This window comes from Nematolebias whitei, chromosome 13 (assembly GCF_014905685.2).
Source record: "Nematolebias whitei isolate Nwh7 chromosome 13, NemWhi1, whole genome shotgun sequence".
NCBI classification, from domain to species: domain Eukaryota; kingdom Metazoa; phylum Chordata; class Actinopteri; order Cyprinodontiformes; family Rivulidae; genus Nematolebias; species Nematolebias whitei.
This window is the reverse complement of record NC_056510.1, coordinates 31,128,469-31,142,089: the sequence shown is the minus strand read 5'-3', so window position 1 is coordinate 31,142,089 and position 13,621 is coordinate 31,128,469. Positions and strand designations below refer to the sequence as shown.

Below are 13,621 nucleotides of genomic sequence, written 5' to 3'. Positions count from 1 at the left end.
ACATCGATTGTAGGACAGTTCGCGAGTTTTTAAATTTCCTGTCGAGTATTCGCAGTTACGTCATTACGTCCTAGTTATGTCATTGCGTCACGTGTTATGTGATCCGCACTAGGCGCGGGCCAGAAGAAGCTACAAATGGATTCCTCCAAGCAGACGGATGGCGCGTAGCAGGCCCAGTCTTGGCAAACAGGTAGAAATGCATCAATAGTATGGAAATATTTCAATAAAGATGAATCTTCTGGTTCAACTACCGTAAGGAAACAGAAAATTAATCAACTTCCTGACTGTTTGAAGCTCGTTGGGAACCCGTGTTCCACCATATTCTGTGACCACCGTATATTGTGACCGTAGGCGGCAGTGTTGCATGCACTGTTGCAGGTCACAGAATATGGTGTAACACTGGGTCCAATCGACCAAACCAGAACCAGCTTCCTTCTGACCTTGTTTCACAAACAAAAAACAAAACATATTAATCTCTAAACCTATAAAAAAACTATAAACATATTAATCTCTAAAACTAAATGTAACGCGCACCACCGCGGATGGTAGTGCGGGGTGGTTGTCCGCCCCACTGTTTTTAGTTTCGGTTTTTACGTGCCGCACATTTCTTTCACTTTTGCAGCTTAATAATAATAACTAATAGTTTTGTTTTTCTTGTGACTTATTTGCAGTATGATAAATAGCAGGAGCATAATATACGCTATCAATGTTTTGTTGGTCTTTTTTTTATTTTTTTTTATAATAAATGACTTTTTTTACTTTTTTTGTTGTTGTTGCATCTTGAGATCCTATGACATCATCAACTCCTCGACTTCTACTCGACTTTTATTATGTTAATGTTGACTTTAAAAATTATGAAGTCGTTCAACCCCTACTCCCCACTGAGCAAAATATTAATGAACCACTGAACAGATTTTAATAAACCTTTCTGAAAGTAATCTTTGGATGTACATTTACAACTGTTTAACTTCTGAAGTCAACCCAGTTTAAGATGGCCATTACAGTCAATTAACCTTAGAAAACACAAAATGGTCATAATTCAATCAGTGTTGCTAATATTGAGCTAAAATTTGATGTAGTAGTTGTTAAGAATCATTCAAAACAAATATTCTGGCCCACAGGCACCGTTCTTTTTTTCAGTCTGATTGGGAATCAACATGTGTTGCATGGTAAGATAATCATAATTTTATTCCTAAAAAATACAACAACAAAATATAGATCTTGGGTTTTTTTTTTTTGACAATTAGAGCTGCAATAAATTTTCTAACAAGGTTAAGTCAGATTCTTTGGATGGATTCTTCTTTGTTTATCTGGAAAGGTACCACACTGTCAATATCAAAGATCAAATCTCAGGTTGAAACTCAGGTGGTTCCTGTAGTCCTTCTTCTTACTTACTTACTTACTGTTCAAACTCTCAAAACTAGTTTGAGGTAATCCTGGCCAAAATGATTACTTGGAGTAAATGTTTAAGATTTAAGGTTGAGTCAGTTGACAACAATGAAGAAGAACACATCCAGAGAACCAGACTCAACCCTGTTAGTTTTAGATTTATCTACCTGTACTTGGATTATTAAGAATGCATCAGGACAACTAAGTTTTCTTTACCTATGGTGAAAAACTTCCATAAGACTCATAATAATTTGCTGTAGCTTCTGTGTGCTGAGCTGTTGATGGACCAAAGGTTGTTAGATTTTTCTGTACTGATTGTTTAAAAACAAACAAAAAATAAAAATCTGGATTTATAGGATTTATCAAGCTCGTTACCAATTTGAACCTATTAAGATGAGTATTGACTTATACCAATTTGCAGGCCAATCTTTTGGTGCAGCAGCAGCACTGAAAGATAAAAATATACACTGTATATAAATTGTTTACCTTTTCCACTGCAAAGGACTCCATCTGCTGTCTCGCAAAGCTCCTTGCTCTGGGTGTCACTCATGTCACAAGACCTCAGGAATTGGCATTGTTTTCCAAACCATCCCTCTCCACAGATGCAGCGTCCACATGAACAGAAACCGTGACCTGGCAGTGGAGGGCAGAAGGCCTTCATTTAAAAAGAGACAAAATGTGGTGCAAGGCCATAAGAGAATACAACAAACTGTATAAAAATATGTCATCTGTGCACAGATAGCTACTGTAAAGTCAAGAAAAACACCAAAGGAGAGATACAAAAAAGATGGCTATAAAGCACATGAATACAAAGAGTTGACAGTGCCGACATCGAACCCTAACACTAATATGCAGTACAGAGAGGAAGAGCTGTGGGGAGATGAGAGAGAGGCGCAGCAGGTATATTGTATTTCTCCCTGGGGACATGAAAGAAACTGTCATCACTGGTCTTACCCTACCATTAATAAATCTCTAGAGCTTTAGACAGAAATAAAAAAAGAGATAGAGAAAAATGAAATTCCAGGTAAAAATACAAATACAAAACACTTATATAAGAAACCAAGGAGTGTATAAAAGGTTGAACAAGGCAGCTGGGTCCTGTGGTGCCTTAATAGCTCTTCTCATTACTGTAATTCTGACAAGTATGTTAAGGATTCATGCCCTCTTGGTGTCAAAGTAGATTATTTGACTCAATTGCTCAGTCAAAATACTAGTGTAAAGAACTTACGTAATTAATCTACTTGCCACTAGTGTGTGTTCACTCATCTTTCTGTTCAGCAAAATATCCCATGAATCACTTGAAAAATGTTACGCTTTCAGAAGTACTGTAATCACTGATTACCGGTATACATCTTCAACTGATTTCCCTTTGGAGTCACAATAATTCAATATGGCTGCATTAGACAATTCGCCTTACCCAAACAAAAAATTCTATACCTATGTCAGTTTTTAAGATATTTGGCAAAAATGTTATGTGGTCGTAGCTGAGAGTCATCACCAGTATTTACTTTGAGTACTATAAATGCTAGATGTTTGCGTCAACTTTGGTATAAAGTGTTGGAGTCAACCCTATTAGTCTGTTAGCAATATATGTTATAAACCACTGAACAAATTTAAATTAAATTCTCAGAAAATATGTGGATGAGAAACAAGTATACATCCTTCCATCCATGCATGCATGCATTATGTTCTGAGTCGAGTCGCGGGACCTGCAGCTTAAGCAGGGAGGTCCAGACATCTCTTTCAGAGTCAGAGTCAGAGTTTCTTTATTTGCCATACACACCACATGTGATAAATGTGGTGGAATGAAATTGTGTACACAGGGTCCCAGTTACATCCAACAAAAGTATAAAATGTAAAATAAAAACAGTAGTAAGATCTAAGATATGAACTAAGAAAAACATTAACTAAAAATACGCTAAGCACTAATAGTATAAAATCAATACGCTGAACAGCAGCACAAACATGAGTTTGTGTGAGCAGATGAGCACGAATGAACAAAACAGCATGAAACAGATCAGCAGCATGATGTGATTTTTTTCACAGTGATTATCCCGGTTAGGGATTCGTGAGTCTATCAGCCTCAGGGTAGAAGCTGTTCCTTATTCTAGTGGTTCTACACTTAATGCTTCTCAACCTCCTGCCTGAAGGGAGCAGGGCAAAAAGTGTGTGTGCTGGGTGAGTAGGGTCCTTCATGATGCAGGTGGCCCTCTTCCTGCATCTGGAGGTGTAGATGTCTGTGATGGTGAGGAGGCTGACTCCGACAGACTTCTGTGCAGCCTTCACCACTCTCTACAAAACTTGTCTTTCTGCAGCTGTGCAGCCTCCATGCCACACATTGATGCTGGACCATAGGCTGAATGTAGATGTTCGCACCCTGCTGGAAGCCAGGAACATTGCCTTCAAGTCTGGAAGCTCAAAGGAGCTGAAAAAGCTGGTTGCTGGTATTAGTAGGGCCAAGGCCACATATGCACAGAGGATCAAGGGTCAATTCACCTCACAAGACCCACAGAGCATATGGAGGGGCATTAAGTGTATAACAGATTATAAAGGCAGGAGTGAACAATGTCCTAGAGACCCATCACTGCCTGATGCCCTCAACAAGTTCTATGCATTCTTTGAAGACCTGAACAGACCACCCAGCATCAGACTCACCTCACCACCAGATAAAGAGCTTCTCAGCATGACCTCAGCAGAAGTAAGGAGTACATTCAGGAGGATTAACCCTCACAAAGCAAACAGCCCAGACAACATCGGTGGGAAGATGTTGAAAGAATGTGCCGATCAGCTCTGTGAGGTGCTGGCCGACACCTTTAACTCCTCACTCACCCTAGCAACAGTTACCACCTGCCTGAAGACTGTCACCATCATCCCAGTCCCAAAGAACTATACAGTGACTGGTCTGAATGAATATTGGCCAGTGGCCCTCACCCCGATAGTCACTAAATGCTTTGAAAAACTTGTCATGACCCACATCAAAACAACCATCAACATCAATGAGGACCCTCACCAGTATGCATACTGCAAGAACCGATCAACAGAGGATGCCATCTCTGCCAGTGGTCCACACTGCTCTCACCCACCTGGAGCAGAAGGACTGCTATGTCCGTACAGTCTTTGTGGACTTCACATCTGCTTTCAACACCATGATTCCCCAAATACAAACTACTCAGACTAGGACTAAGCCTCTCCATTTGCAACTGGGTCCTAGGCTTCTTAACAAACAGACCACAGTCAGTGAGGTACCCACAAGTTCTCCTCCTCCACTACAACCCTCAGCACTGGCTCCCCTCAGGGATGTGTGCTGAGCCCCCTTCTGTCCACTCTGCTCACATATGATCATGCACCTACCCATCCAGGCTGTCATAAAGTTTGCAGATGATACAGCGGTGGTGGGATTCATCACAAACAACGATTCCAGCTACAGGCAAGAGGTGGAACACCTGGAAAACTGGTGCAAGGAGAATAACCTTCACATCAATGTGAAGAAGACAAAGGAGATGATCATGGACTTCAGAAGGAACAAACACACCTAACGCCCCCCCCCCCCCCCCCCCCCCACACACACACACACACACACACACACTAAATATAGGAGGATCTGCGGTAAAAGTGGTCTCCAGCTACAAGTACTTGGGTGTACATCTGAGTGACAACCTCAGCTGGGGCAATAACACTACCAGCCTGATCTAGAAAGCTCATCAGAGACTACTTCCTCAGAAGGCTGGGACAAGCTGGTCTGGGAAGCTCAGTCCTCACCTCCTTCTACAGGTGTGCAGTGGAGACCATCCTCTGCTCCAGCATCAACGTGTGGCATGGAGGCTGCACAGCTGCAGAAAGAAAAGCTTTGCAGAGAGTGGTGAAGGCTGCACAGAAGTCTGTTGGGGTCAGCCTCCCCACCATCATAAACATTTACACTTCTAAATGCAGGAAGAGATCCACCTGCATGATAAAGGACCCCACTCACCCAGCACATACACTTTTTGCCCCACTCCCCTCAGGAAGGAGGTTAAGAAGTATTAAGTATAGAACCCCTAGACTGAGGAACAGCTTATATCCTGAAGCTGTTAGACTCATGAATATCTAATCAGGATAATCACTGTGAAAAATTGCACCATGTTGCTGCTGATCTGTTTCAAGTTTCTGTGTTCATTCGTGCTCAACTGATCACACAGATTCATGTTCATGCTGCTGTTGGGCCTATTGTTTTTATTGTTTTTATGCTATTAGTGCTTAGAGTATATTTAGTCAATGTTTTTCTTAGTTCATGTTTTAGAACTTATTTTATTGTGGGGTGTAACTGGGACCATGTGTACATAATCTTGTTCCACCACATGTACCATATGTGGTGTGTATGACAAATAAATCACTCTGACTCTGATCAAATGTACTTGCTTCTCCAGTACCCCTGAAAAGAACTTACCTGGGAGGCTAAGGAGAGCAATGCTCCTATAATTGGAATACACTTTCTGGTCCCCCGTTTCGAAGATGGGAACTATCACCCCATTCTGCAAATCCAGTGGCACTGCCATCAATGCCCATGCAATGTTACAAAGGTGTGTCAACCAAGACAGCTCTGCAACATCCAGAGCCTCAAAGAACTCAAGGTGGATTTCATCCATCCCTGGAGTACTGCCACCATGGAAATTTTTAACTACCAGCGACATCAGCACCAGATATGGAAATACCAGCCTGTAGGTCTCCAGACTCAACTTCCTCCATGGAAGACATTCCGGTGTGAGTGAGAAGGTCAGAGAAATATTCCTTCCACCTCCCGATGACATCACTGGTTGAGGTCAACAGCACCCAACCTTCACTAAGCATAGTGTTGGTAAAGTGCTGCTTTTCCGTCTCAATAATAATAATAATACTTTATTTATAAAGCCCTTTAAAACAACCACAGCTGCCACAAAGTGCTGTATATATAAAATCAAGAACATTTAAACACATAAAACAGTTGTTAAAACATTAAGATTAATAAAAAAAAATAATAAAAACTGTGCAGAGCAAAATTCAGTCTGTGCTAAAAGCTGGGGAGTAAAAATGTGTTTTTAAAAGTGTTTTAAAACTGGACAGTGAAGGGGCTTGTCTGATGGGAAGAGGGAGATCGTTCCACAGTCTTGGAGCAGCAACAGAAAAAAGCTTTGTCCCCTCTGAGCCTACATTTAGACCTCGGCACCTCCAGGAGCAGCTGATCATCTGATCTGAGGCACCGAGCAGGAGAGTATGGATGAAGCAACTCAGAGAGGTAGGATGGAGCAAGACCATTTAAACTTTTAAAAACAAATAAAAGAATCTTAAAATGAACTCTAAAATGAACAGGCAGCCAGTGGAGTGAAGCCAGATGCTCCCTCTGTGCTCCCTCTTTTGAACTCCAGTTAGAAGCCGAGCAGCAGCATTCTGGACCAACTGGAGGCTTCTGAGGGAGGACTGGCTGACTCCAAGGTAAAGAGCATTACAGTAATCCAGACAAGAGGTGACGAAGGCATGGATTACTGTTTCCAGCTGCTGTTTTGTGAGAATGGATTTTACCTTAGCCAGCTGTCTGAGGTGATAAAAACTGGTCTTGACCACTGCTCCAATCTGGGAATCTAATTTAAAATCACTGTCCATTTTAAAACCCAAGTTAGAAACAGTTTTATTTACATGTGGTGCCAGAGGGCCCAGATCAACAGGGCAAGGTTCACAAGAGCCACTAGGACCAAACACCATCACTTCTGTTTTTTTTTTTTCATTAACATTTAAGAAGTTTAAAGACATCCAGGCTTTGATGTCTTCAAGACACAACAGACATGGCCTAATTGAGGGGGCATCTTTCTTTTTTAGTGGCATATAGATCTGACTATCATCAGCGTAACAATGAAAAAAGATCCCATGCTTTCTAAGGATTGATCCCAATGGAAGCAGGTAAAGGAAGAAATGCAGGGGACCTAAAATAGAGCCCTGTGGAACCCCAAAACACAGAGGAGCAGTGGGGGATTCAGACCCAGCTATGTTGACAGACATGGTTCTGTCTGCTAGATAGGACCTAAACCAGCTTAGTGCAGTACCACAGATATCCACTTGGCGCTGTGTGTGATATTAAAATGTTGTGGTCCACGGTATCAAAGGCAGCGGTTAGGTCGAGCAGGACAAGAACCACATGTTCACCAGAATCACTAGCCATAAGAATATCATTTAAAACTCTGACTAGAGCTGATTCTGTGCTGTGGTGTTTTGAAGCCAGACTGAAAAACCTGCAGGATATTGTGCTCATCCAGAAAATATTTGACCTGTGAATATACAATTTTTTCTAAAATTTTTGAAATAAAAGGCAGCTTGGAGATGGGCCTAAAATTAGCCAAGACAGTTTGGTCTAGGCTAGGCTTTTTAAGCAGGGGCTGCACCACAGCATGTTTAAAACTTATTGGGACAACACCTGAGGACAGACTGCTATAGATAACAGCAAGAATCACCTGCCTGATGCTGGAAAACACCTCTTTTAAAAGATGAGGGGGGACTACAAGATGGCCGCGCTCAGAGCAGTTGCAGCTTCACAGGCTCCCGGTACCATCCCAGTTTTTAGAAGTTTTGATATTGACTCTGTGCCTGACTCTGCGCGATTTATGCGTGTGAACTATAGCCGAACCGAACTGATGAGAATAGGAGCGGATTTGCCACGAAATATAGCAGAAATCAGCAACAAACTCAAAGCTACGCTCGGCAGAATGCAGATCTTAAAGTCATCTACCTGGAAGCTGCAGCAGAGGCGTTCCAGCGGGCAGAAGAGGAAGCGCTGCTCCCGGCTTAAGAGGAGAGGATGCCGGGCGGGGGTTATGGTGAGGCTACGAGCTAACGCTAAAGCCGGTAAACTCCCCATGCCGTCTCTCTTTCTGTCGAATGTCCGCTCGTTGGACAACAAGGTGGATTTACTTCGTCTGAGAGCGGGCGCCTCAGAAGAGATGAAGAAGTGTGCAGTGCTTTGCCTCACAGAAACGTGGATTACAAGTGAAACGCCGGACTCAGTCTTCCAGCTGGATGACAGACTTTTATTTCGAGCGGACCGCTGCAGCGAGCTAACGGGGAAATCACGGGGGGGCGGAGTGTGCATTTACGTGAGTAAAAGTTGGTCCACGAACTGTACTGTTGTAAATAGCTCATGCTCGAAGGCTTTGGAGCAAATAACAGTGAAATGTCGGCCACATTATCTACCCCGAGAGTTCACAGTGACTTTTATCACAGTTGTTTACATTCCTCCGGACGCTAATGCTAATGAAACACTACAGGAGCTTCATGATATCATCAGCTCGCTGCAGAACAAACACCCCGAGGCTCTTTACGTGGTAGCCGGAGACTTTAACCACGTGAATCTAAAGGACTGTCTCCCAAGCTTTAATCAGCATGTGACGATTCCAACACGTGGAGACCGCACGCTGGACCGTGTTTACACGAACGTAAAAGATGCATACAAAGCCGAACCCCGCCCCCACCTAGGACTGTCAGACCACATCTCAATCTTCCTGGCTCCTGCTTACATGCCCCCGCTGAGACGCTCCAGACCGGTTCAAAAGAAAGTTAAATGTTGGAGCCAGGACAGTGGACCCATACTGAGAGATTGTTTTGATCGAACAGACTGGCAGGTTTTCAGAGAAGCTGCTGAAAATGGAGGTTTGCTTGATCTTGACCAATACACATCCTCAGTACTGGGTTACATTAGTACATGTACTGACACAGTCTCCACTATCAGAAATGTTAAAAGCTACCCAAACAGAAAACCTTGGCTGAATGCAGAGGTGCGTACCCTGCTGGAAGCCAGGAACACTGCCTTCAGGTCTGGAAACTCAGAGGAGCTGAGTAGGACAAGAAAAGAGCTGGTTGCTGGTATTAAGAGGGCCAAGGCCACATATGCAAAGAGGATCGAGGGTCAATTCATCTCACAAGACCCTCGGAGCATGTGGAGGGGCATTAAGTGCATAACAGATTATAAAGGAAGGAGTGAACAATGTCCCAAAGACCCATCTCTGCCTGATGCCCTCAACAAGTTCTATGCACGCTTTGAAGACCCGAACAGACCACCCAGCACCAGACTCACCTCACCACCGGATGAAGAGCATCTCAGCGTGACCTCAGCAGAAGTAAGGAGTACCTTCAGGAGGATTAATCCGCACAAAGCAACTGGCCCAGACAACATCCCCGGAAAAGTGTTGAAGGAATGTGCTGATCAGCTCTGTGAGGTGATGGCAGACATCTTTAACACCTCACTTACCCTGGAGACAGTTCCCACCTGCCTGAAGACTGCCACCATCATCCCAGTCCCAAAAAGCTCTACAGTGACTGGTCTGAATGACTATCGGCCAGTGGCCCTCACCCCGATAGTCGCTAAATGCTTCGAAAAACTGGTCATGACTCACATCAAAACAACCATCAACATCAACGAGGACCCTCATCAGTACGCATACCGTGAGAACCGATCAACAGAGGATGCAATCTCCTCTGTGGTCCACACTGCACTCAATCACCTGGAGCAGAAAAACTCTTACGTCCGTATGCTCTTTGTGGACTTCACATCCGCCTTCAACACCATGATCCCCCAAACCCTGATGGACAAACTATCCACACTAGGACTAAGCCCCTCCATCTGCAACTGGGTACTAGACTTTTTAACAAACAGACCACAGTTAGTGAGGATCCACAACCTCTCTTCCTCCACCATAACCCTCAGCACTGGCTCTCCTCAGGGATGTGTGTTGAGCCCCCTCCTGTTTACTCTGCTCACATATGATTGTGCAGCTACCCATCCAGGCTGTCACATTGTAAAGTTTGCAGATGATACAGCGGTGGCGGGATGCATCACAAACAATGATGAGTCCAGCTACAGGCAGGAGGTGGAACACCTGGAGAGCTGGTGCAGAGAGAATAACCTTCACATCAATGTGAAGAAGACAAAGGAGATGATTGTGGACTTCAGAAGGAACAAAAACACCTACACCCCCCTGAACATAAGAGGATCTGCGGTGGAAGTGGTCTCCAGCTACAAGTACTTGGGTGTACACATGAATGACAACCTCAGCTGGAGCAACAACACCACCAGCCTGATCAAGAAAGCTCATCAGAGACTCTACTTCCTCAGACGGCTGAGGCGAGCTGGTCTGGGAAGCTCAGTCCTCACCTCCTTCTACAGGTGTGCAGTGGAGAGCATCCTGTGCTCGAGCATCAATGTGTGGCATGGAGGCTGCACAGCTGCAGAAAGAAAAGCTTTGCAGAGAGTGGTGAAGGCTGCACAGAAATCTGTTGGAATCAGTCTCCCCACCATCACAGACATCTACACCTCCAGATGCAGGAAGAGGGCCACCTGCATCATGAAGGACCCCACCCACCCAGCACACACACTTTTTGCCCCACTCCCCTCAGGAAGGAGGTTAAGGAGCATTAAGTGTAGAACCACTAGACTGAGGAACAGCTTCTACCCTGAGGCTGTTAGACTCATGAATCTCTAACTAGAATAATCACTGTGAAAAACCATATCATGTTGCTGCTGATCTGTTTCATGTTGCTGCTGATCTGTTTCAATGTTGATGTGTTCATGCATGCACATCTGCTCACAGACTCATGTTCATGTTTGTGGTGATGTTCAATGTTTTATGTTATGAGTGCTTAGTGTATATTTAGTTGATGTTTTTCTTAGTTCATATCTTAGATGTTATTACTGTTTTTCTTATACATTTTATTGTTGGATGTAACTGGGACCCTGTGTACATAATTTCGCTCCACCACATGTACCACATGAGGTGCGAATGACAATAAAGAAACTCTGACTCTGACTCTGACAAGGTCACAAGGAGAACTTGATGGTTTAATATGGCCGACCACATCCTCTAAAAGGGTCAGGGTCACTGGTTCGAATCTATCGAACACAGCCAGGCAGGGGACCAAGCAGGAGGGGTCCAAAGCAGGGGCTGAAATAAGGGCCCTTGTGGTAACAACCTTATTTATAAAAAACTGCAGGAAGTCATTACAAAGTTCAGTAGAGGCTTCCAGACAGACAGGTTGTGTGTTACCTTCAGGACAGAGTCAACAGTTTTAAAAAGGACACGTGGATTATTATGATTGGACACAATAATATCTGACAAGTGTTGTTTTTTGGCCTCTTTAACAGGTACTGATGTTGACAGTCCTTTAAAATGTAAAATGAAACCTCCAGTTTATCCTTTTTACATCTCCGTTCAGCTCTGCGGCACTCCTGTCTGGCTGCAATAGTTTTTTTCATTAAATCCAGGGTTCAGATCTGGCTTTAGGCCACACCAGTTTAGATGGAGCTACACAGTCCAAAATGGTTTGACAGGAGGAGTCAAACCAGGAGCTCAGCTGTTCGGTGTCAGCAGCAGAGCCAGAGAAAGCACAGAGCTGTTCAAAGGCAGCAGAAAACTGACCAGCAGTGGAAGGGTTAAAAACTCTATGTCGCTGGGCAGGAGCGCAGGATTTAACTGGAGCATAGGACAAACCAACATCAAATCAAACAGGCCTATGGTCAGAAATCACATTATCATATAGTTCCATGTCGTTCACAGACAAGCTGTGAGAGAGAACCAGGTCCAACGTGTGTCCATGTTCATGTGTGGGACCAGCCACCCATTGAACCAGGTTAAAAGAGTCAGTGAGGCTGAGAAAGTCCTTCACCAGTGGTTTCTTTGGGCATCATACATGTATGTTAAAATCCCCAACAATAAGGACTCGACCATAGTTTATCATTATTCCAGTCAGGAAATCAGAAAAGTCATTCAATAAATCCTTATTATATTTAGGGGCTCTGTAGATGACAGCGCACAGCACGGGGTGTGAGCGACCCACCTCAAATAAAGTCACCTCGAAGCTGGAGAAAGAAGACGGTGCAGTGCACTGCTTGCATTTAAAGTTGTTTTTATAAACCACCGCCATTCCTCCTCCACGGCCTGACACCCGAGGGGAGCTTAGATAAGAGCAGTCGTCTGGTAGAAGTTCAACAAAAACACTGGAGTCATCAGCCTCAACCCAGGTCTCTGTGATGCAGAGCAAATCCAAATGACGGGAACTGAAAACATCCCGCAGGATGAAAGTTTTGTTTGTCAGAGATATGGCGTTTACCAGGCCAATCCTGGCAGAAACAGCAGCATGTAATCTGATGGGCGCTAGGGCCAGGGGCAGCGTCTTCAGGCTCTGCAGGTTCACTCCACACCAGTGGAGCCGAGAGAAGCAGGAGGGGTGGGGGCGAACACCCGCATCCAGGCTGGTGACAGGTAGCAGGCAGCTGTCAACAGGATCCAGGAAACGCCAAGGCACAGTGAAAGACAGAAATAATCCATTTCTTGTCTGAGAAATGGATGTAGAATGGGCCAGGCAGATCTTTAGTTTCACCAGCTGTCCTCCACGTTTACCGCGGTAACGACAACGTTTCCGCCGGGGGGGCAGCACAGGTGCCCGGAGGAGATGGGCTCGGACTCCTGACAGGAGCGGGGGTAAAGTTTTCTGTCCACCATAATCAAAGGCATTGAGATTGCCAACACCATGTCAAATATCCAGTAGGGACTGACACTTGTACACAAGTACAGACTTAGTGCTGAGCACAAAACAGAGAAATAAAACAAAACAAACCAAGAGCGACAGATGGACGGCCACACACACTGGCACCATCTTTGCTTCTCTAAAAAAAACAAGAAAAAAAACAACAACAAAAAAAAAACCACCTGATGATTTGCCAGAATCTTCTCAGAGCTGATCGAGAGTCTCTATCCAAGGCCTTAGCAAACTCCTCCCATATCCAAGCTTTTGCCTCAACAACAGCCAGGGCTGCAGCCAGCTTGGCTTGCCAGTACTACTCAGCTAACTCTGGAGTCCTACTAGCCATCAAGGCCCCATTGAACTCCTTCAGTTTGATGTCCTCCCTAATCTGGGCTGTCCATCACTGAGTTTGAGGATGGCCACTGCAATCACTGACAACCTTGCATTTATGAGATAATATTTCTTCCACGAATGCTGTTGAATACTATGTTTTTGTACAGTAGAAACGTATTTAGTTGTTTGGTTTATTACATTTTGATTCGTTCTTTTCTTAAGTGTCTTGCGATTTCAGAATGTACATTCTGGAATTTAATTCCTCACGTTATATGTATTTTTTTCTGCTGCAATGTCAGCTTTTGTTTTCACCTAATAGAGGACAGCTATGTTTATTTACGTTGTCTAATATATATATATATATATATATATATATATATATATA

At 44.0% G+C, this 13,621-nt stretch overlaps 1 protein-coding gene across 1 annotated transcript in view; it reads right to left on the bottom strand.

Moving 5' to 3' along the window:
• Positions 1-13,621, bottom strand: part of itgbl1 (integrin, beta-like 1) — a 156,703-nt gene that overhangs the window by 21,527 nt on the left and 121,555 nt on the right. The window contains exon 9 of the mRNA XM_037686687.1: positions 1,876-2,022. Within this exon, the coding sequence (XP_037542615.1) occupies positions 1,876-2,022 (147 nt within the window). The remainder of the gene's footprint in view (positions 1-1,875; positions 2,023-13,621) is intronic.